We start from the raw sequence: 23,711 nt of genomic DNA on the forward strand, positions 1-23,711 counted from the left end.
CGAGTGATAAAATTACCTTCTGGTCTTCAGGAACTTCAGCATGCAACTGCGCTATAGGGATCTCAGTGTACCCCTCTTCACAGCACAAACAAATACGTTTGGAAATGGATCTGGAGGAGACATACAAAGAGGGAGAGAATACAGAGGGGAAAATGACTCGAACTGCAGCTGCAAAGTTGGTGAAAAAGGCTTTTCTCGAAGCCCTGAAGTCCAATGACTTTGAAACACTGGAAGAGCTCTTGAGCCAAAAGAAAATAGACGTGGACACGGTGTTTGAAGTGGAAGATGAAAACCTGATTCTGGCATCCTACAAACAAGGTAAATGTGGCAGCATTCACCAGCCAGGAAGCAGATGGGTTTGAGTGATTTTCAAGAAACTGTGGCCTTTTGTCTCTTCTGAAGCTGCAGCGTAAGTTGATTCATAGGCAGTAACGTCTCGGTAGGTTCATACGGCTGTGGTCACCGCAGCAGGGGAGCTTATCAGCGGTACCGCCGGGCTTGGTGGAGGGCAGGCCAGAGACCAGCCTGAGCCCCCGTGCTGCCGAGGCAGCTGCTGCAGCTTCAGGGCAGTCCAGAAAGAGGAGTCCTTTGCCGCTTCCTCGCAGAGAACTTGGGTGTAAAGCCCAGAATAGACACGTGCAGGCTAAGTGTGGTATATACATGTATTGCGTGAACCCAGTCACATATACAGACCATTTAGAAACATAACATATTAAGTCTCTTCCATTTTCAGTTTACAGTAGTAGTAGAGTGAATTCTCCCTAGCTCAGGAGAGCTAAGGAAATCCTGTGGACCTTGGATATTGCTGGATAGGAGGGGATTTATTTTTCAAACTGACAGAAAGTGAGGATGTGCTAGTTTATCAAAACAAAAAAATCATCTGGAAAAACACGCCAGAAAAGACATCTATTTTGGAGTGTAGAAACCCCAAACCAGTTCTCAGCCAGACTCTGGTTGAGTTTCCAAAAACTTAAAGCAATAAAACAAGTTTGCTCTCTGCTAATATCAACATACTTCATGACCTACTTGCTAACAGACTCTTCGTGTGTCTCTAGAAAACAGCAATGATCAGCCTTTGCCAGAAGTTAATCATATGTGGAGATAAACACCTCCAGGCTCAGCAGCACAGCAAATGCACTTTCTTTTCTGTGGCATGAAGAAGGGACAATATCCCACCTCTTCTCCTTTTCTGTGTTTACCTCTTATTTAATGCTTGGCTCCTGTTCTTTTGATTTCATTAGGGTGAGGATGATGCAGTCATGCCATACGTCCCCTGGGGACGGTGCCTGAACTAACCCACACAGTGATGAATGTATCTTAAAATACCTTTTCTTCAGTCCTCAGCAGGCTGAGATGCATTCTGGTTGTGCTTTGAGACTACAGGATTAATGCATAGATTTTTAATTGTAGATCATTTGACTGCAAGCATTAACCTGTCTCTTTTGGAGATGTCTCTTCTCTCTCCAAAAGGTGGAGAGGTAAATGCAGCCTATGGCCTAAATCACAGCAGTGTGTTCGCTTTTTCTGTCCAAAAGGCAGAAGGCACTCTGTCAACTCTTGTGCAAATTCTACTTTTACTCTGAATCCCAGATAACTGTGATTTGAGAGGGGGATTTCCTTGAGGAGGGAGAGGGGAGAAAAATTAAGCCCCACCATTCAGACAGCCTGAGCTTTGCCACAGCCGTAAGCGATGAAGCGGAAGGGAGATGCCACGCGTGACAGAGTGGCTTTGCTTCCTCCTTTCTAAAGAAGCTGATAGCTCCCAAGGACACCGACCTTGCGTGCGCCATGGCTTTTTCATGTTTCTAACCAAAGAAACGGGCAAGCTAAATGAGGCCTCCCATGGAGCCCACATCTGCTTCCTGCTCAGTGCCTGGTCCCCATCCCTCTGGGCTCAGAGATGTCTGTGGGTTTGGGCAGAGGGCGTGGGAGATGCTCCCTCAGGACGCCTGAGCACAGCTCACTCGCAGCAGCACGGGCAAAGGAAATAAGTGGTGGTCTCAGGCAGGGAAACTGTGGCTATATAAAGTGATAACTTGGCTTTTAAGGATCACTTCCCTGCTGTTACGTATCATTTATGGCTCACATCTGGCTGTAAATGAGAGGCCCAGCTCCGTGTGGGATAAGCCAGCAGTGCTCCACAGCTCACTGGTAACAAGGGGGAATGCCGGGTGTGTATTCAGATGGGCAGCTGATGTAAGAAATTTGCTCTGCTATATGCATCGGCCCTGGGATATAGCTCACCTACTTGGTGCCCAGTTTGGGGGCATGCGATGAAAAGGTTGTCTTACCGAAGCTGCCAACGTAACCTGGATAGTCAGCGAGTTGAGAGAGAGTTGAGCGGCTGCAGAAGAGCCTGTTGCCCTGCTTGGGCACTCGGGTGCCTCAGGGCTGCCTGCTGTTGCCATTCACGGCATGGGTTCCTTGGGGACTGGGTTTGGTAGTCCCCAAAATTTAGTCCGAGAGTGGGTGCCACGGTCTGTAGACAGTTTCTCACCCCTGATATCTCACATGCTGGCACTAATAAATGCTTATATTGGTCAGGAACAAGTCACTGCAGCCATGCCAGAGCAGGAGGTGCAGCTGCTGTCATGACTGTCCATTTTATAACTATAACCTTTCGGTGGAAATCTAGCATTTTTCGGAGGCATACAAGAACTGCATTACTGGCACGTACCTCAGAATATACTTGCAATTTAACTAGGAAGGAAGAAGAACTTTAATCCAAGTTTCTCTCTGCCACCAGCACTTTGTTTCTATCTACCTCTTTCCTTCCTCTCCATCTTCCTTCTGTCTAATACAACACACATGAATACTGTAAAAACTATATCTATATGACATTAAGGTTGAAAAACTATACACAACTAGATATTCAAAAATGACGCTCCAAATTAATTTGACCTCATTATATATCTTTAGTATTCTTTGCTGTGTCTTCTACATGATAACAGTATTCAACCAGGCATTTGTCCAAGGAGAAATAGATAAATCAAACACAAAAAATTTTACAGGCACATTCTAGCTATGATGCAGCTGCTGTATCTAACAAAGAAGAGAAAAGAAAAAGTTTTAGACTTTTCCTGCCCTTCTGCACATTATTATTGTGTTTTACTTTTTTTAAACAAATGATTATAGTAATCTCTTCTGAGACTGCCTCTGTGCAGTCATTTAGCATGTAGTCCTATTTTGGGAACAAATATTTAAGTGTTATTTGGTCTTACACCTGTTTGTAAGTAAAAAAAAAAAATCATTGTGAAATTTTCAGAGAAAAATCCAAACATTTTGGAGCCAAATTTCATGCTAAAGTGTCACTGCTTCTGTTTGGCTCTTCAACCTAATTTACATCAGCATCCAAACTCCTCACTCCATGCTCCTCGGGGCAGTAGTTGGCAGGAGGTCTGTGATGCAGCTGCAGCCACATTGCTAGGGGTCATCTATGGGCAATGCATCACTGGAAGGCTGAATCTAGCTCCTGACATGCAAGATCCTGCAATCTCCCGTGCAGAAACAGCGGGATGAGCTATCTGTTGAGTCACTGGCCTAAGTAAATGCTGCATTCTTATTCCAACTCCACCTTTGTTCAGCTAGTGGCAGGCTGAAGATCCCGTTTCCCTCATATGTTTTAGCTGGTGGCATTTCAAATGCTCTAAGCATATTTTTTTAATTGAGTCTACACCGGTCACAAGAAAAACAAAAGCTGCCTTCAGAGTACATCTGCATGGGAATTATCTCTCCAAAAGGCAGGCTATGCAGCACACATAGTAAAAGTGCTTAATGAAAATGAAGTTATGCTTGAGAGAACTTTGTGTGCACTAAACTGCATCTGGTGAAATTACAGTAAATTAAAGCAAAACTCCAACTCTTCCTTCCCCCTCAATTATTCTCAGTAGGTGGATAGTCCAAAGAAAAGTCTTTGCCAAGGATGGTAACACATTTTCACTTTGTACAGGGTACTGGCTGCCTGGCTACAAATTAAAAATATCCTGGGCAACTGGACTTCATCTAGCTGTCATGTATGGACACCTGGAGAGTCTTTCAGTCCTGCTCAATCACAAAGCTACAGTCAACTGCCGGCCCAACGGAAAAGCTGCAATCCACGTAGCGTGTGAAATGGCAAATGTTGAGTGTCTCAAGATCCTTTGCAACCACGGAGCTAAGCTGAACTGCTTTTCAATGAGTGGGCAGGCGCCCTTGCACTTCTGTACGACACGAACCTCCATGCCTTGTGCCCAGCAGCTGGTTTGGAGAGGTAAGACAAAGCTCTGGAGGGTCTCTTGTGGCATGCCCAGAGATGGGGGGCATGGTCTGTGGTTTCTCTTAGGAGGCAATTTGTCAAAGTACATGTGTATTTATCCCTTCCATCCACAGCTGACTCACATCTTCATCTCAGACTCCTTTTCCTCATCTTTCTGATCAGAGGAAGTTTCTCCTATTCCGATTCCTCACCCCATCTGTCCTTCCCTCTCCCTGGCCACCCACCCTTACTTCAGGGTTGTTTCCCATTTCAGTGCCTCCAGCCCGCTGCCTGGTCAGTCCCTCAGCAGAAGGGCACCTCTGACTCAGGGAGTTTCTATTTCTCTGTTTTTTTCTATCTATCTTCTTCATCTAGCTTTACTACTGAGGCATTTTCACACAAAAGTGCACCCCTTTCCTCTTCTTTCTTCTTCAAATTCCCTTATCTCAGTAAAATTCTTCCAACCGCTGTTTTTTTGAGACCTGGCCTTGAAAAACTGGATGCAGTTTTTCATACCGTCTCTTCATTTGTCAGCAGCCAAACTCCTGCATCTATATAGGGACTGGGGAAAAAAGGCTATTGATAATAAAGATTTTTGTTTTCCCAAAGTAAGATACGTTATGCTGCTGGTCATCTGTAACAAATGAAGCTATGAATAGATGTAATTCCTGGATAAATATATTGGTGTCACACACTGTTTCCTTAACACAAAGATGCTGACTCAGGACACAGTAAAAAGACAGACATAAAAGGTACAGCAAAGTCAGGCAGTTCAAGTCTTAAGTTACAGACAGATTCCCCTATTTATCACACTGTGCCATGGCAAATAGACAAATGCTTTGGGGTTTTGTTTTTGGTTTTGGTTTTTTTGCTACATGTGTTGTTATTGAAGGCTTTTCCCGAGATGCAGAGCCCAAGTATGCTTTGTCGGCAAGACAATCCGCAGTCCCGAATGAATAACCACATTGCTTTTCTTCTGCTGGAAAGATACATATTATTCTGTTTGGTAGAAAGGAAAATAAATGCTGCCAGTTGTATCCTCCCAAAGCAAACAGTCCTGACAGCAGGAGTTGAATTTGCTACTATGGAAAAGCTTAAAAGTCAAATGTAGTCTTATAAAATGTAGCATAGGATGAATGCAGACGAAAGGATGTGTTCTGTAGGCTTTCTCCACCCACCCATCAGCAACAGAATAATAATACTTTAGAAGCCACCCTTCATCCCAAAGCACTCGGTAAACTTAAATCTCCATATGAGCTAAATGTCGAGACTCCAAACAAAATGGGAAAGGTCTGGAGCAAAACGTGGCAGGTGCGCACATACACATCGCAGTGCCGCCCAACAGCCAAAGCCAGGGTTTCGGTTAATGTCCCTGCACCTAGGTTTCCAAGACCCATCTCCCACCCTGCTGTCTCCACTCAGTGGTGTCGCACTGGGTCAATTCTGGTAAATGCAGTTTCACCACTTCTGGTTTGGGCAACTTGCCAGCCAAGCAAAACTGATCCCATGTTCGTTTACCACCTCCAAACTTAGCTGTTGACACTCTCATGGACATCTAACACGTCTAACACTCAACATGGCTTAACGGCATTAGCACTCAGGTTTTCCAGCCCAGAGGTAGTTTCTGACTCCTCTTCCTCCCTCCCTGTCCTTACACCTCAATCTTAGTGTAAGTTTGGCCATGTACAGGCTTTCGTGAGCCCGGAGAGAAGAGGGGTGGCCACGCAGCATGCGCTTGCTCTTGCTCGAGTACTTTATTGACAGTTCGCCAAGCCCCAGGTTCAAGGAGCCCTTGTCTACCCAGCTGCGGTCGTCGACATCAGCACCCTCCGTCTCTGGAAGAAGCCCCTTACCCCTCCAGCCTGCTGGCTCCGCTGCGGTTTCACGGTTCTGCTCCACTCTAGGGAGTGGGGTCTTGCCAACCTTCCCCCTCTTCTAATAAGCAGTGTTCAGTAGTATTCCTGCAGTCATTTGCATTTCTTTAGAGCAAATTGCTGGTAGCTGGAAAACGGGAAGGCAGCCGGCAAGCCACGCTGCAGCCGGCAGGCGCTGGGCAGCCCCGCCGCTGCCGGGGCCGGGGCCGGGGCCGGGGCCGGGCAGGGCAGGAGGGGCAGGGCAGAGCAGAGCAGGGCAGGAGGGGCAGGGCAGGGCCGGGCAGGGCAGGGCAGGAGGGGCAGGGGCAGGGCCAGGGCCGGGCCGGGCCGGGCAGGAGGGGCAGAGCCGAGCCGGACAGGGCCGGGGCCGGGCAGGGCCGGGACAAGGGCAGGCCAGGGCCGGGCCGCGCAGGGCAGGAGGGACAGAGTCGGGGCCGGGGCCGGGGCAGGGCAGGGGCCGGGACAGGGGCCGGGCAGGGCAAGGCAAGGCAAGGAGGGGAAGGGCCGGGGCCGGGGCCAGGGCAGGGCAAGGCAAGGCAAGGCAAGGAGGGGAAGGGCCGGGGCAGGGCAGGGCAGGGCAAGGAGGGCCGGGGCCGGGCCGGGCCGGGCCGGGCCGGGCCGGAGGGGCAGGGCCCCCGCCGCGCCCCGCCTCGCGGCTCAGCAGATGGTGCTGTTGGTTCAGCTGCGGCAGCCGCCCGGCGCGACCAGAGCAGGCGTCCCCGCCCCCTGACAGCTTGAGAACGGGATCCGGGCCGCAGCTGGGGACTGTGGCTGTGGGGTTTTTGTATCATCTACGGACCTATCCTACAATGTCCTTTCTTCCAGGCTCGCAGTTCATGAGGTGCTGCAGGAAGCGTTCTCAGGGTATAGATGTGAGCAGAGCTGTTCTCCCAGTAAGAGTAAAGCTCTCCTTTTTCCTTCAGTTCCTAAGTTATAGGAAAAAGCATTTTACACAGAGATTTGGACCTGCATGCTGCTCCAAAATAGAGTGTTCAGATAAGGTCTTCAGCCAGCACTGGGCGAAGCTAACAGATCCGAAGCTGGATCCGAGAACCTGGAGTTTCTAAGGGTTTCCTGGAGGCTTAAGAAATGCAGAATCCATATTCCTAGCTATTTGCATTTCCATGTGTGTCTTTCTTGCCAGCTGCCCACCCTCACCTTCTCCTTGGGTAGCAGGGCTCAAGCAGAGAGATGGCCAAACCAGGATTTCGTTGCCTTTATTTTTTCCCATCATCTTTCTTTGGCAGGAGCGAATGTGAACATAAAAACAAACAACCAAGATGAGGAGACTCCTCTGCACATCGTTGCACGTTTGGGTATCCCTGAGCTCGTGGCCTTTTACGTGGAACAAGGAGCACACGTTGATGCTCTCAATGCCTACATGGAGACTCCCCTGGCCTGTGCAGCCTATTGGGCCCTTCACTATAAGGATCAGATATACAGCCTGGATCACCACCTTGTCTGTCGGATGCTCTTAGACTATAAAGCTGAAGTGAATGCTCGTGATGAGGATTTCAAATCACCGCTCCACAAAGCTGCCTGGAACTGTGATCACGTCCTGCTGCATATGCTGCTGGAGGCAGGAGCAGAAGCAAACATCATGGATGTCAATGGCTGTGCACCCCTACAGTATATCATAAAAGTGACATCTGTGCGGCCAGCTGCCCAGCCTGACATCTGCTACCAGCTGCTACTGAATCATGGAGCAGCTAGGATATATCCACTGCAATTCCACAAGGTTAAGGATGGCTTTCTACAGTAGGGATATGGAGAGAGGTGATGTCTTTAACAGGAATGGGATGAGAGACCCAAACTTCAGGGTTTGGTGGTATCTGGATTTGCTGGCGTCTTGTAACCTATGGGCCCAGAATGTCCAAAACCTTGTGAGCTGACCTGCTGTAAGAGTGGTACCATTTGACTGGAGTGAAATTGCAGTGGCTAATGCCAGAAACCAGACCCACATCCCATTTTTGATCTTAATCAGCCTGAAACCCCAAACTCTAAATGCTGGTTCAAGCCTAATTTTTCAGGGCTGATTCACTTTCTCATTTCAGAAAACCCAGATGCCTTTGTCAAACCTGGCTCCATGCAGGCTTAACTGGGTTATACGAAATGCATATTTCATGGCCTCTACCAAAGAGGAGATCAGACCCGTTGATTCAGTTTGTCACTTCTGACCTTTAAAAATCTATTCAAATCTATTCCAAATGAAATGGATCTCAGTAAGGCTTTGGCTCATTCCCAGGAAATGTGAGAAATTAAGGGGAAATGCTGGGCCTGGGCTCATAGCTGATAAAAAAAAAAAAAAAAAGAAAAGAAAAATAATTGCAGGATCCCTCCCAAAGAATTTCTAAAGGTCTGCAAAGCCCAAGGCACTGACCGAAGTAGCTGACAGACTCCTTATATCAGGCAACTAAGTAAGCTTGTTGTAGTCAGGACTTACTCTCTCTCATCCAGTGCTCTGAGCAACATTTTGCAGCTCCTTCACTGTATATAAAAAGTTTTAACAAGCCAAGCAACGAGAAGCCTTTGAATAAAATGCCAAACTTTTGGTTGTGCCCTCTTGAGCCCAGGATGAGCCGGCCCTGTCTGTAACAGAACAAGACTTAGTCTCCTAGAGCGTGTTTGAGAGCCAGGTCGGGGGTCTCCTCTTTCTGCTTTCGCCTTTCTCCTGTTGCATGGAGTGGGTCTCCCTTCCAAAGCATCATTTGCCATCTGTAAAATATGTAGGGTGATATTTACCCCAGAGGGATGTTTTGCAGTTTTCTTTGTGAAAGCCTATCTACTGTGTGGGACAAAATTGTGCATCATACGGTGTGAAAGCAAAGTGTTATTCCATGCGTGTGAGTGACAGTAGACTTTGTTTTTTTCCTACTGAGCTAAAGTTACTGGGCAGAGCAGCTGTTTCTGGGGCCTTGTGTGGCTTGGAAGTCTTCTGAGCTGTGTTACCTTCCAGTCTTCTTTTAAATTTTCCTGTAGCAATGCATTTTTGATTCATATGATGGGATTTTTTTCTGTCCCTGTGCTGCATGACCTGGAGCAAGGACTTTGTGCATGGCTTTGCCTGGTGTTGAGACACTCAACCTAGCTATGAACAAGTTATTTCCAGATTCAGATGATAAAGCTACCCCCATCAGCAAGCTACAGTGCTCTCGAGGCCTAGGCCAGTATTTCTGTCTGGTGTTTAACTGGGATGTGCACAGCTCCTCTGGGGGCTAGCCTGAGGTTTCTTGCTGCACTTGCACTGAGCAGTGGACACGGGGCTTGCGTCTCTCACATCTTGAGCCTTATCCTCTCGTAATTCTTTGGCTGTGTCTGTCTCAGTGTGCCATTGCACAGTGCCAAGCATCCAGGCTAGCCTCAGCTTCTTGGTGGTACTCATGGTCTCTATGCATCCTGCCTGCAGGTGCTACAAGCCTGTCATTCCCACCCCAGAGCTGTGGAGGTTGTCGTCAATACCTACGAACACATCAAATCAACATCGAAGTGGAAAGCAGCCATACCTGATGATGTCTTTGAGGTAAGCTCCTAATGAGTTGCTATTGAGTAAAATCCAAGCTCATTATTCGCATTCTCTCTATCTGGCCAAAGAAAAGTGAGAATGCTTTTGAAAGAGAAGAACATCTTAGAGGATTTGGGACTTCCCCATTCAATATCACTCACTTGACAAAAGCATATCACTCACCGCCAAAAGACATATTTTTGAGAAATTTTCATTGCAACATTATCCTTTGGAGCACCCCCTGTCAGGGGTGCTGCAGGAGCTCAGCTGTCCCTGCGCTTAGCAAGTGCAAAGATTCTGGCTGTCATTGGTGTCTCTTCAGATCTGTCAATGCGTATATTTATATTTTTTTTAAGTCAGCAAAAGTTTTAAAAGTACTGTGTTACATGTGGATGACTATATATCTTTAGGTTCTGTTGCATGGGTTGGGTTTCTGTGAGCAGAACTGGTTAGCTGCAAATACAAGAGAGAGTTTAAATGAAAAATAAGAGATCAAAGAGGAAAAGATGCCAAAAGGCAAAACTGTGGAACAAACTACATGCTTTGACATAATTACCCCTTTACTTCAGAAATCTGCATAGTCCCAATATTGCAGTTTAAAGCTAGTTTTTTATTAATACTGGGCTTTTTCAAAATTTTCAAATCAGTGCTGAAGTTAAGTGCACCAATATCTGCTATGCATTATCAGTGATGTTTAGGGAACCCTATCTGTATTATAATGCAGAGTTATACACCCAGAAGGAACTGTGAGACCAGCTGTTTTGTCAGGTCAGCTTCGTTCAGAAAAAAAATAAAAGAAACCATTTTGGGTGAACACAAAATTAAGTGTTAAAGGTCCTTTTTCACATAATAATAATAATAATAATAATAATAATAATAATAATAATAATAATAATAATAATAATAATAATAGCTTTGCTGAGCTATGAGTGTGATTAGAAAGGAAATAACTAGTTCTTTTTCTCCAAATAAAAACTTTAATCTGAAATACTGAAACATTCTTATTTGGAAAAGTCTACAGTTGCTCTATTTCTTTGTTGAGATTGCCATTTTTATTGTCAAAGCTGTTTGCCAAATTTGACATGAAATTGAAGAAAAAAATTTTGTTGACACAAATCTGTACTTTTCAATACATAAAATGTATCTGAAAAAAAATGTACCCAGATCTGTCAAGTAGCAAGAATATGAAGTAAGGTCAAGTCACGCGTAGCCGCACGTATTTACCGTTTGCTTCTTTTATTTCAACATCATTTGTAAGCATCTGCACTTTTCTTCTCATGGGGATGCAATTTTATTTATTCTAAAAGGCCACTGGCGTGATGAGCAAGACCAAAGGTACTTTGCCATTCGCAGCCCCAGCGAACTCATCGGTAGCGCCGGCGTTACGCTGCCTCGCTGCCCTGCGGTGAGGTTTAGGTGATTAGCTCGTCCACGTGCACTGACCCCGAGCTGGCTGCAGCGTCTGTTCGGGTCAGGACTAACACCACAGAGGAACCCCCACCTCAAACTGATGGATATAAGGCATACCAAGCCTAAAGATTTCAGCATGGTCTTTAACTTAACACTAAATATTTAAGGCAAGCATAAGAATTTTGTGCAGGCATTTGGCTAAACCAAGTCCCTGGTGCTTGATGTGCCTCCAAGGGACAGGATGGCTGTCTGTGCTTTTTATTTTGTTCTGCCAAGGGCTGCGTGCGGGCAGGGGAAAGGGAGGGAAGGAAAACAGCCTTACTGCCCTAAAACACGCTTCTGTTTTTTTACAGCGGCACCAGGATTTCTATGACTCTTTGTTCACCGTGTGCAGCAATTCACCACGGTCACTCATGCATTTATGCAGATGTGCTATTAGGGCGATATTGTCAGAAAGGTGCCACCGAGGAGTCCCCTTGCTCTCCATCCCCCCGTCCATGAAGAAGTACTTGCTGCTGGAACCAGAGGGAATCATCTACTGAGCCGCAGCAGCACGGGCACCAGCGTCTCCCTTCCCGGATCCGCGTGCCTCTGCGGGGTGCTGGAGATCCAGGCACAACCCTGATGCAGCCCTTCGCTTTTCTACAGACACAGGCCAGCCTGAAGCTGGGCTGGGATTTACCAGCTCTCCTGGGAGCTGCTGTCTTTCCCTGCACTGAGGAATTGCAGCTGCAGGCTGTGGGTCACGCTAGGGGATGCAGAGCTGGAAGCATCCCCCCCCCCCGCCCCAAAACAAACGCAGGGGCAAATACTTCCATGCTTTGTTCAGCCTAGATTAAACGATGCTTCTGCTGCCTTTGGTATTTATTCCAGTGCCTGCTAGATAGCATTAGATTCAATCTGAACAACCTTTGATACTGTTTCACTGTAATTTTCTTCAGCTGTCACTTTGGGAGTAAAAGAAAGGATACTGTCAAAAAATAGGACATTTATTAGCGTCACAGAAATGCTTTCCCAGAAAGAAATGGGTGAACTGCTTTGAATCATGACCACAGACAGGATTTCAGTAGTTTCCATATTTTCCTGTGGATTGACTCTCAATTCAATGTTAGTTCACTGTTCACTACACCTGTCTGTATCTTATAAAGCTTTGTCATAATAATATCCTTTTTAATTGTAAGAATTTTTTCCATTATCAGTCACAATACTGAAATTGGCAACACTGAAATTTCTGTACATTGCTGTTCATGGCCAGGTCACTTTTAGTAGCTGCTGTCTCTGTTTCTGCTCTCACTGTGACCGATGATAATTTCATGTCCTGGTGTTGAGAAATGCAGGTGGAACGGACTTGCCCCTGTAACCTGCACAGCTGGGCTTATACCCATCCATATATCCCTCAGGATGGTGTTGGATGGGATCTGGGAAGAATATGAACCCTTCTCTTCATTGACTATAAAAGGAACCTAGCCTGCTAACATGGACTATACACCTCATTTTTTGGCAGCTAAGCACAGGTGAGAGGAATCCCACCTTAACCGAAAGGTGTTTCCAAGATGGAGATGTGTTGGCTGTGCTGCTACAGACCTGCCCGTCCCCCTGATTTGCAGGCCCTCTGCTTTTGAACCTGCCAGCGCTGGTTTCCCTGCTCACAGGAAACATTTACTCCTGACCAAGCTGCTGCCTCCGGTTCAGGAGGATGAAATGCAGGGCAGAGGCAGTTCATGCACCAAGGGCAAGTGTGTGATCTGACCTACAGAGAAACCCCATTTTGCTTCCCTTTTTTAGTTTGATGCAATCCATCTAGGCTGTTCTACTTTTTTCAGATGCTGATAATTCTGGGCTCTGTTAAAAGGGAGGGGAGCCATGCCCACCATTGGGAGCCAGTAACTCCTGACTTCTCATTGCATCTCTGACTGTGAAGGTATTGGTCCTTATCATTATTGTTGCAATCTCTCTTTGCAAGACAGCCCACAGCATGTTAGGCTCTTCCCAGCCGGACAGGAGCAGTCAAGCTGTTCAGTGTCTCTGTGTCTCACAAATTGGCAATAACAGCATTTGAAGAAATGTGCATATTATTTAGTGTTATAAATCACTTCTCTTTCTTTCCATCTCATTTTTCATGAATCAAAGCTTGTACGCTGTGTTAGGAGTGAATCCAATTTGTTGGTCTATTTATGTTTAGCTAGACAGCAAAGTAGATTGCTATTTAACAGTTTCCAGTTCCAATGGAGAATTTCAAAGGCAACACAGCTCATGACAAAATGCTTTCTCATATGGATGAAGTTGTAATATAGGTCCCTGTACTTTAGTAAACCGATGAAAGATTTCTATGGAGTTGCAGAGTTATCTCTATCAGAGACACTACTGCCATTTACAGGGGAGAACGATCAGGATCCGGGCAGTTTGTCTACAGAAAAATCTGCTTGAGGCAGTTCCAGGTCAATGGGATCCACTGAATTCTGCACTGAGGAAAACCAGTGAATTTGGAAGGACGGAGAAAGCTTAGATTATCTAAAACCAATGCTTTTCTAGGCAATGTACCTATGTAAGTCAGGCATGAGGAAGAGGATTTGCAAACTGGTCAAGGCAAGAAAATGTTGGTTGCTTTCTGAACAGCCTGACAATGGGGCAAGCTGGGTAGTCTAGAAGAGACAGATGGAGGTAGCCGATTTTATTGGGAACGCATCCCTGCACTGGCTGCTTCTGGAAGTGAAATTCTGCATCTGGAAGAGGGAGGTTTAAGGCAGAACAATAGCAGCTTTTTTTGACCTGTCGTAGTCAGGACTCTCTCGCTGAGAGAGGAGAAAAAAAGCTGTCACCAGTGTTCCTAAATTCCCTCTGATCCTCCCCTTCTGCAGTGAACACACTTAATTTTTATTCTGTGGGCACCCAGCCTCACTTCCAAGCTTTGTACCAAGCAGGTGCCAGATTATAGGCATTGTGGTATCTGACAGGGAGCACAGTGGGATCAGGCTGATTACAGTCATAGGAATTTGCAAGCTGTTAAAAACACTGGAGAACATCCCTGTCACAGAAGAAAGACCTGATTGATGCACTTTAATTGCTTCTGTTGTTGGAGTTAGAAAGACCAACAGTAAGCAAACCTTATTATTTGTTACCATTTAGCATTTCTTTCTTTTTTTTCTCTTACTGTACTCTATTCCCACGCACTGGATAGAGTTGCTCATGTGAGGCATGGGAGTACCTGATAACAAGCTCATCATTTATTAAATTTATGGGATGCAACATTCTTATTATTCTGACTTAGCGCAGATGCCTTGAAATTTTATACTGTCATATAATTCCTGATCATGCTTTTATATTTTCAAAGCTGCAAGAGTGGATGGCTGCAGGTGGAAATAATGAGAGACCCAGCTGTCACCCCTACACTGCAAGTTTGAACCTAGTCATGACCTAAAATGACAGAAAATGGTTTTCAGGGTTGTTTGGTGTCTTCTGTGAAATGAGTTGCTTTTTGCCATTTGGCTTCTTAGTAGAGATGTAGCCATGTTTGAGACATTTCCACTGCATTTCACAGCCTATTAGAATATTTAAAGCACAGATGGGCACAAAGAATGAAGTATCCTTTCCCATCGGCAGCCCTTTCCCACAGCTCCCCTAATGACTTCTCAATGGATAGCAATGAGATTACATGTTTTGGTCCTTGTGCTTTTTAAGAGGTGATTATGAAGAGATATTCTTAAGCCACATACATTGTTGACAAAAGGAGTTATCCCATCTATGAACATAGAGACACTCTGCATGTTTTTGTGGACCAGTGCAAAGCCATAATTCAACTATTCATGGAAATATGAACATCCTCTTTGTAAAGTGCTCTTGCAATAATTTTAAACCTAGCCCCTGATGTCTGATTGGATCCAGCTTGACTCAAAACTCCACTGATTTCTCCATGGAGAGCATGTAGGTGAAACTGAAGTCAGAGACAACCTAACGGTGTTCAGGAATGTATTTTCCTTCAAAACCTTTAAACATCTATTCATATTTGGTCAGCCTTTAGATACAAGGACAACGAGCCCAAAACAGCGTGGCTGGGTCAGCTCTCCAACACTGCTGCTTGTCCTGCTGGCCTAATGCCAAGAAGAGGAGACAGAGACTGCAAAGCAGAAACTCAGGACATTGGAAGTGGAAGCAGTAAATCTTGACTAGTTCCTGCTCAGCCTCCAGCCCACATGTCCTTAAAACCTCCACCATTCATCCTTGAGACAGGCTAGTTTTCCAGTGTTGCTGGTGGCAGGAGGGGAAGGATATATCCTCAGCTGCACTCTACTGTGTGCAGTGGTATCAAGACTATACGGGTTGCACAAGGCTTAGAGATGTGATAAGTATGTCTTCTCTCCACAAAGGTGGCGTTGGATGAGTATCAACAACTGTCTGCATACAGACTGGTCCTAGAGCGTGATCCATGTTTTGTTAGTGTGCTCATTACTGTTACTTTAAGACCATACTCAACAGTCAATGTCACACACCTCTACTCCAAAAACAAGCTTCCTGATGAGAGCCTATTGCTTGGCCAAATGGCAGCAATACTCAGCCTTGGGACCTTCGGCACAAGGGGTGCTCGTTCCATGTCCCTCACTCCTCTCATAATGACTGCACTAAGAAGAGTTTGCATTACAAAGAAGAAAAGTCTCAAAGCCCAGACCATAAACATGGGGCCTTGGGGCCACCTGGCACAGGCAGCCAGGATCTCCATGTCTTTTTACTCTTGGCATTTGAAAAGCTGGCAGGGGAAGGGGATGGGTTGCCTGCACCCCTTTTCATGCTCTTACATGGCATTGTCACTGGGGCTGCATGTCACACGGCTGCATGTCACAAGGCTGCCTGTATCATCTTGAAAAGTTTTGGACCAAAACTCCTGACTACACAAAAGCAGAATGATGTTGAAATGTCCATTTAAATTCTGGCAGCTCTGCACGGGTCTGTGTGTGCATGGCCTTGTGTGAGGAGACTTGCAGAGAGATCCCAGTCAAAATCTTTGCTCTAGTTTCAATCAGTGTTTTTCAACCCAAATCAGGGTCTCAGAGCTGAAACCAATAAATTGCCGTAAGTGTTTTGGCATCAATGAAATTTTACTTATTCAAAACCACTTACCATCTTGAAAGACTGTTTCTCTTCTTTCCAATTGCCCCTTTCCAAGGAGCAATATCTTACAGCCTGTACACCAGTTTTGACAGAATCAAGTTAACTGCTGTGATCATGAATTTATATAAATCTCCCAGATTGACCGAGACTGGCAACTATTTTTGTAAAATGTCAGAAACACAAATATTAGAGGGTAGGGGAAAAGGTCTGGTCTGCCATGAAAGGTGGCAGCTTTACTTTTAGCTGCAAGCACTGCTGGACCAATTAAAACAATCACAGAGGCTTGGCTCATTTGTATTTGAGGAACGTCCTTTGAAAATGCGCTAATGCTTTTGGCAGCAGATTTTGCTCATGGGACAAGTACCTTTAAGTTAAACATACAAGAGTTCAGTCTTTAAGATTGGAAGGAAAATTGAAACAGTCTGGGGTGGCCTATGCTATTATATACCTTTATTAAACCCTGAGAAGCCAAAGAGGCATGCCAGCTTTTCAGTGCACTGGAAGGTTTGCAGGGCTCTTGGAGGGCTGCTGCTGCTTTTCTGAAACGGTACAAGATATAGATGGGTCGGACACAGCAATATTTCCATTTACTTTCAGGATATGGCAGTAGAATGTCCCTGTACTCCCTGGGGTTTGCTCTTCTACTAAATGACAGTGCAGAACACGCTATTAACAGAGATGCCAAAGCCTAGCTAGCCTCTGACACCTTAACCTCCCCAAGAATTACATTAAAGTAGTGGAAAGATCTACCACAGTCTCTATTTGTAGAACGGCAGGGACCTCTGGTACAGCAGCTGAGTGGACCAGAAAAGATTGCTATATACAGCAACTGTGAGATGAAATTGGTTTGCCGCTCAGAAATTTGTTTCTGACTATTTCTCCAAATGCATCTTAAGCTTCGTAAGACACAAAGTGGAAAGGTGACTATGGCTATTATGCATTCCAATGACCTGTTTGATTTTAATTCACAGCTAACATTTTCTTAGCACATGGCAGCTGTGTGTTGTCCTTTACCTTGCACAGGCATCCTATGGAGTGCTGCTAAATTACAATTAAGGCGTTTGAAACAAGGACAGTAGGGCATGTGATGATTTTTACACCATTGATGAAGCATTCAGTTCTGTTCTTTCAAGCTGGGGTTGGCTAGGGATGCTGGTATCAGCCTTTTGCCTAGTGCCTGAATCACACCACATTTTAGCCTTGTGACAGTGCAATTCATATGGCTGCTTAGGCTATTTGTACTGCAATTAGAACTGTGTTAGATTATGTCAATATTAACTGTCAGTGGGGAGTTGCAATGCCTGCGTATAGCCATAAGCTTGCTGGCTATTTGTGGGGGGAAAGAGGGTTGAATCCAGACAACTTTGGTCAAGACTGGGGATCTTTACCTGTTCCTGATAACCCTAAAAACACCACTAGTTGGTCAGGGACTAAGAATAAATAAACTGCTAAGATCTGAGGAAAAAGGCACAGGAACAAAAGAGTAGCAATACTCACAGGAAGTCTACTTTATAATAATGCGCTATAAAGGAGGGGACAGAATTGTGTGCCCTATAAATATATGGGCACTGGTTCACACAATACAAAAATGCAGGCATTGCTGAAGGGCAGGGCAGTGCCTGGGCTGACTACAAGCACACAGCGTGCTGGAGAGCACAGGTGAAGAGACATCACTGCAGTCAGGGCAAAGCCATTTCACAACAAAAAGTAATATAGGTATTTTAACATCCATGCAGAGTAAAACTGTCCCTAAAGATCCAGTTGCAGTGAAGTCTATTGAATTACATCCACCTCCCAAAGTTGAGCCAACCCTTTGGTGAGTCTATCCTGCTGGTTCCAAGTTCACTGCTGGGGAAAAGGTGCAAGGCTGCCCTGAACTCAAGGGCACGCTGTCTGCCTATGTCCGTGGTGAGCACACCTCTTGGTGCCAGCAGCTCTGAACTATACCTTGCTGGAAATCTGGACCACAGTCTGTCATCTGGGTCCATTTCCCTCACAGCCCTGCCCTTCCCTCCACCATAAATCCACAGAATTTCAGTGATTTCTTTCTTTCTTTCCCACCTTATAGCATTTTTAGTAGCTTTTGTTTGGGATAATTTTTTTGATACAGTGAAGGGAATTTGTCCCCCTTAAAAATAATCTGAAATGAGTTGCACAGGCACCTGTATACACACAGAGCAACAAGACATGAACAAAGTCAAACCCTTCTCAACTGAAGGAGCTTCAACCAGCTGGAAAGAAAAGAAGTAACACATTTTTATATGTAACATTTTTTTTTTGTATGTCAGTACACTGATGGTGTAATTTGCAGCTGTTGGGTAGATGGAGTACAGTATGTACCACAGCATTACCCTGGTCTTAAAGTTCTCTAATGCAATCATGCCCGGTGTGACCTGCAGAATATGCAGCATTCCAGTCTAAAACTGAGACCCAATTGCCTTACTATTTTTGTTGAATTACTTTAGAAATTATCTAGGGTATTATTATATAGGGTTTAACACAGGAATCTGTAGTTCCTGCAATAATTTACAATATTTGCATATTATTTCAATGTTTCTCTGACTGTGTGCTCAGGTGCTCAGCTTTGGAGGGTGGGTGCAGTAGCCAGCAAAGGCCCCAAGCGCCAGCCGCAGCGCTTGGGCAGGTGGATTATCCCAAGGATATGAATGGAAGAGAGCGGTGTGTCCTCCCCTCCCTGGCTGTGTGGCCTCTGGCACGTGAGACAGTGCCTGATCCCCACTGCTACACCGTCACTGCACCCTCTTCTAGCAAGGGGGGTGAGAAGGCCCCGCTGGGGTGCAGAGCCGCTACCCCTCTCTGCTCCCCTGCAGTTCTGCAGGTTTGTGCTGCTTTCCACCGCCTCTGGATTTCCTAACCTGCAGGCACCCGTTTACCCAGCCTGCTGAAACAAAGTCTTCAGTCAAATGCCCCTCGCTTGTATGGCGGGTGGATGAAACCCAAATGCTGGATGGATTTTGAGGGGCAGGCAGCGTGCCTTGCCTTGCCACACATTTCATCTGCCAGCATGGGAGATGAGGTTCTTCGCTGGGTTAAGAACGGGCTGGATGGCCGGGCCCAAAGAGTGGTGGTGAATGGAGTTTACTCCAGCTGGCGGCCGGTCACAAGCGGTGTTCCCCAGGGCTCTGTGTTGGGGCCAGTCCTGTTTAATATCTTTATCAATGATCTGGACAAAGGGATCGAGTGCACCCTCAGTAAGTTTGCAGACGACACCAAGTTGTGTGGGAGTGTTGATCTGCTTGAGGGGAGGCAGGCTCTGCAGAGGGACCTGGACAGGCTGGATCGATGGGCTGGGGCCAATTGTATGAGGTTTAACAAGGCCAAGTGCAAGGTCCTGCACTTGGGTCACAACAACCCCATGCAACGCTACAGGCTTGGGGAAGAGTGGCTGGAAAGCTGCCTGGCAGAGAAGGACCTGGGGGTGTTGGTTGACAGCCGCCTGAATATGAGCCAGCCGTGTGCCCAGGTGGCCAAGAAAGCCAATGGCATCCTGGCTTGTATCAAAAATAGCGTGGCCAGCAGGAGTAGGGAAGTGATCGTGCCCCTGTACTCGGCACTGGTGAGGCCGCACCTCGAATACTGTGTTCAGTTTTGGGCCCCCCACTACAAGAGAGACATTGAGGTGCTGGAGCGTGTCCAGAGAAGGGCAACGAAGCTGGTGAAGGGTCTGGAGCACAAGTCTGATGAGGAGCGGCTGAGGGAGCTGGGGTTGTTTAGCCTGGAGAAAAGGAGGCTGAGGGGAGACCTTATTGCTCTCTACAACTACCTGAAAGGAGGTTGTAGAGAGGTGGGGGTCGGTCTCTTCTCCCAGGTAACAAGTGATAGGACAAGAGGAAATGGCCTCAAGTTGCGCCAGGGGAGGTTTAGATTGGATATTAGGAAATTTTTCTTCACGGAAAGGGTTATCAAGCATTGGAACAGGCTGCCCAGTGAAGTGGTTGAGTCGCCATCCCTGGAGGTATTTAAAAGACGTTTGGATGAGGTGCTTAGGGACATGGTGTAGTGGTGGTCTTGGTAGTGTTAGGTTTACGGTTGGACTCGATGATCTTAAAGGTCTTTTCCAACCTATACGATTCTGTGATTCTTTGATTCTGTGATTCATGGTGGGAGGTTCCTACCCTGTAATCAGAAACATGGGAGAGACTGCTTGCTCTGTCAGCTTTCCCCAAAATCAAACATTGCATCCTCCAGTGGTGTGGGAGTAAGTACAGACCAGCGACCTTGGCTTCTAATGACACCAGCACCCTCTAGAGATCTGAGGTTTATCAACAAAGCCCCTGTCCATGAAGACATTTACCTCTGGCAGCTTCTTTTTTCACCACTGGAGTGATGGTTGCATCCTGCTCTGGCCAAGCCAGTTCAGTCTGGGCGGGTGGAAATGGGCAGACATGGCAGGGAGCTGTGCAGGGAAGATGAAGGAGCTCAGGCGGTCCGAGTGGTGGGGAGGGTGGAGAACTGAGGGAGAAAGGGGAGAATCGGCATTAGAAGTGATGTGGATTTTCATGTGGTGAAAACTAAATGTCCCAATAAACCAGGGAGAGTGGAAATGCATACCCGGAGGTGAAGTCCAACAGCAAACTAGAAGAAGAAAAAAATAAATCCAATGTAAAACAACAAGATTAAACATTGTTTATTTAACAACAAGAATCAGCATTTTGAGGGCTGTGAACTGTGACTTGTGATACTTGAAGCTGACAATGTTATTTTGAACACAGGACTCTCCCCTTGGTCACAGTCAACGTTTCTGTGTGCTCTTCCCTCGCAACAGGCACACCCAAAGGCCTGTCCCTGGCATGAAGGACTCATGAGCCACCAGCACCGGCTGCAGGCCCTTCCATGGAGAGCAGCTTCCCCCCAGCATGGGCTGTGGCCCCTCCATGGAGAGCAGCTTCCCCCCAGCATGGGCTGTGGCCCCTCCATGGAGAGCAGCTGCCCCCCAGCATGGGCTGTGGCCCCTCCATGGAGAGCAGCTTCCCCCCAGCACAGGCTGCAGGCCCTCCATGGAGAGCAGCTGCCCCCCAGCATGGGCTGCGGCCCCTCCATGGAGAGCAGCTTCCCCCCAGCACGGGCTGCAGGCCCTCCATGGAGAGCAGCTTCCCCCCAGCATGGGCTGCAGGCCCTCCATGGAGAGCAGCTTCCCCCCAGCATGGGCTGTGGCCCCTCCATGGAGAGCAGCTGCCCACCACAGTGACTGCAAGTTCAGGGCAAACCTGGACATTTTCTCCTGCACTTGTCCTCAGAGGCAGCTGAGGACTCTTGGGGGACCTTAACAACAGGCAAACAAACAGGCGAATACACAGCCCCATCCCAGGCAGACACATGGCGTTAGCAAGCTTCAGATGGAGACATCCAAGACACCCTGACACGGCTGCGGGGAGCCTCTGTAACCCAAGTCTCCTACTTTTCTTTCCAGCTGGTTGAAACTCCACAGGTACGTGGCACGCTGTGCTACAGCCATCGTGGTCCCCTCTTGCGGGACGCCTCGTGCAGCACCCACGCGCCTCTGTGCTTCAGGGGCATACCCGAGCTGCACACGCCGTGTCCCCTTAACATCCTTGTCCCCTTTCCATCCTCTCAAGAGCTCTGACAGAGGGTTGGTTCTGCCTGGAGAAGATCAAGAAGGAGGACTCCTTTTTCAGCTGACCAGGACACACTGTCACCCAGCCCTGCTGTGAGTGTGGGAGGGTTTGCAATTAAATGGCACCGAGTCCTGCCCGGCCGCCAGCACCCACTCGAGCACAGGGAGAGCTGCCCTTCTGATGCGGGGCAGGGAATGGGGCAGAGAGGCAGCCCTGGCTCCCCTCCATTTTCAGATGACCTGGGCGCACTGGTGAGACTGGGAGTGGGTGGCTCCGGGCAGGCAGGAGCAAACTGCAAGGCAGTGCCTGGAACAGACTCGAACGTGGGCTTGAACTTTGACGCTGCTCCTTCCAGCAGCCTTGAAAGGGAGGGAGAGCAGTGGCGTGACCAGCCCCGGCGACTCTCGCTGACTCGACATAAGCCTGTTTTTAAGCTGCCGGTGCAGCCATCAGGGAACACGCTGTCCCTGTGGGTTCCCTGCCTCTCGCTGCCAGAACGACACCAAGAGGCACCGCTGCTTCCCGCGGTCCCCAGCCCTGACTGGAGGAGGCCGTGCTGTATACTTAGCAGGTGTTTGTCCTTAAAAAAAAAAAAAGAAAAAAAAAAAAAAAGGATGGAAAGCTGTAAGCAGAACAAAAGAGCCAGCAGCTAGCAACTGAACAGCAGCTATGTGTTTCCTGAAGGGTATTTTTAAGGTTTATAACTGTTCGCTCCTTATTTACAGCACTGATTTGTGTCCTTTTATCTAGCACTAGCTGCCAGTCTGCCCTCTGCTTAAACCAAGCTCTTCACATCCCAGTGTCTGGAGCTCCACTGACTATGGGAGGCAAGCTTCGCTTTTTTAGGCTGCCAGACCCAAACAGCTGGAATAATCTTCCAGCCGTATTGAAGCGGGCCCTCACATTGTTTGGGGTTTGGACACTCTTAATCCTGTTTTTAAAAAGCCTCAGCTGTGTGAAATGAGCACAAGCTGTGGCTGGTCACTGTTGTGTGCCATTAACGAGTCCTGTCTTTCTGTCTCCAGGCGTGGCAAAGCCCCTTTATCCCAGCCGAGCTTTCGGTGGCCAGGGACACAAGGACAAACTGCCCGCTTTGCTAAATGGGGACACACTTACACCTCAGAGACAGCGGCATCTCTGCACCCAGACTTCCCCAGCCTGGAGCTGGTCTCACCTGGCTTGAACAGAAAGGCTGGGAGCTGAGCTCCCTCTGGTCTGGGGTGTTTGGAGCTCAAGGTTTTCCAGTATAAGGATTGCACTGTGTTGGATATGGGGCTGAAGCAAGAGCTGTCAGCCAGTTCAATACCTATAAGTTGCTCATATGTGCATATACACGTTTCTGTTCAACATATCTGGAATGTCTAAATGTATGTCACGTACTCCTCTTTCTCCCCTAGGTGTGTCGCTTGATCATAATTCCTCCAGCACAACACGTGCTCTCTTGCAGACGGCATGGCAGGTAACACAGTGAGGCCGGCCTCTTGCCTGGTCTTGCACTCTGAAGGAGTTAAAAATTAGTTTGCTTGTTGTCTTCTAGAGACCTTCAGGAGTGTACGTGTCTCTTCTACTGACCAGCAGCTCAAACCATTTTGGCTTTGTCCACAATTCACTGGTGCCAATGGGAAGCTTGTCACAGATTTCAGTGGACATGGTATGAGGTCTAAAGATTAATTATTACTACTCTAATATTTATCATTTACATTGGCTAATATATTGATCCCACATTGTATTACACTTTTTTTATTGCTTGAAAAAGAAAATAAAGGGTTAGCATATGTTAGAAACACGTTACAGAAAAGAACAGTGAATTACATCAGCAGAAGTTCTCAGACATGCTTACAGACAACTATTGATCCATTACCTGTATTCTGTATTCCATATGCATACTCTATAAAAATGAGAACAATTGAATAACTGCTTCTGGATCTATTATTTAAAAAAAACTTTTATAAGTGAAAGCTTAACATAATGTACAGGAATATACTGCTATT

At 46.9% G+C, this 23,711-nt stretch overlaps 2 protein-coding genes across 3 annotated transcripts in view; one reads left to right on the forward strand and one right to left on the reverse strand.

Annotated features, from left to right (window-relative positions):
- The window catches only part of LOC142405439 (serum paraoxonase/arylesterase 2), a 281,937-nt gene that overhangs the window by 37,630 nt on the left and 220,596 nt on the right, over positions 1-23,711 (reverse strand). The window lies entirely within an intron of this gene.
- Positions 82-11,692, forward strand: ASB4 (ankyrin repeat and SOCS box containing 4). Its single transcript, XM_075495531.1, has 5 exons — positions 82-318; positions 3,950-4,249; positions 7,356-7,846; positions 9,515-9,628; positions 11,374-11,692. The coding sequence occupies exons 1-5, from the start codon at positions 105-107 to the stop codon at positions 11,560-11,562; spliced, it is 1,308 nt and encodes a 435-aa protein (XP_075351646.1). The 5' UTR covers positions 82-104; the 3' UTR covers positions 11,563-11,692.

Source organism: Mycteria americana, chromosome 2 (genome assembly GCF_035582795.1).
Source record: "Mycteria americana isolate JAX WOST 10 ecotype Jacksonville Zoo and Gardens chromosome 2, USCA_MyAme_1.0, whole genome shotgun sequence".
NCBI classification, from domain to species: domain Eukaryota; kingdom Metazoa; phylum Chordata; class Aves; order Ciconiiformes; family Ciconiidae; genus Mycteria; species Mycteria americana.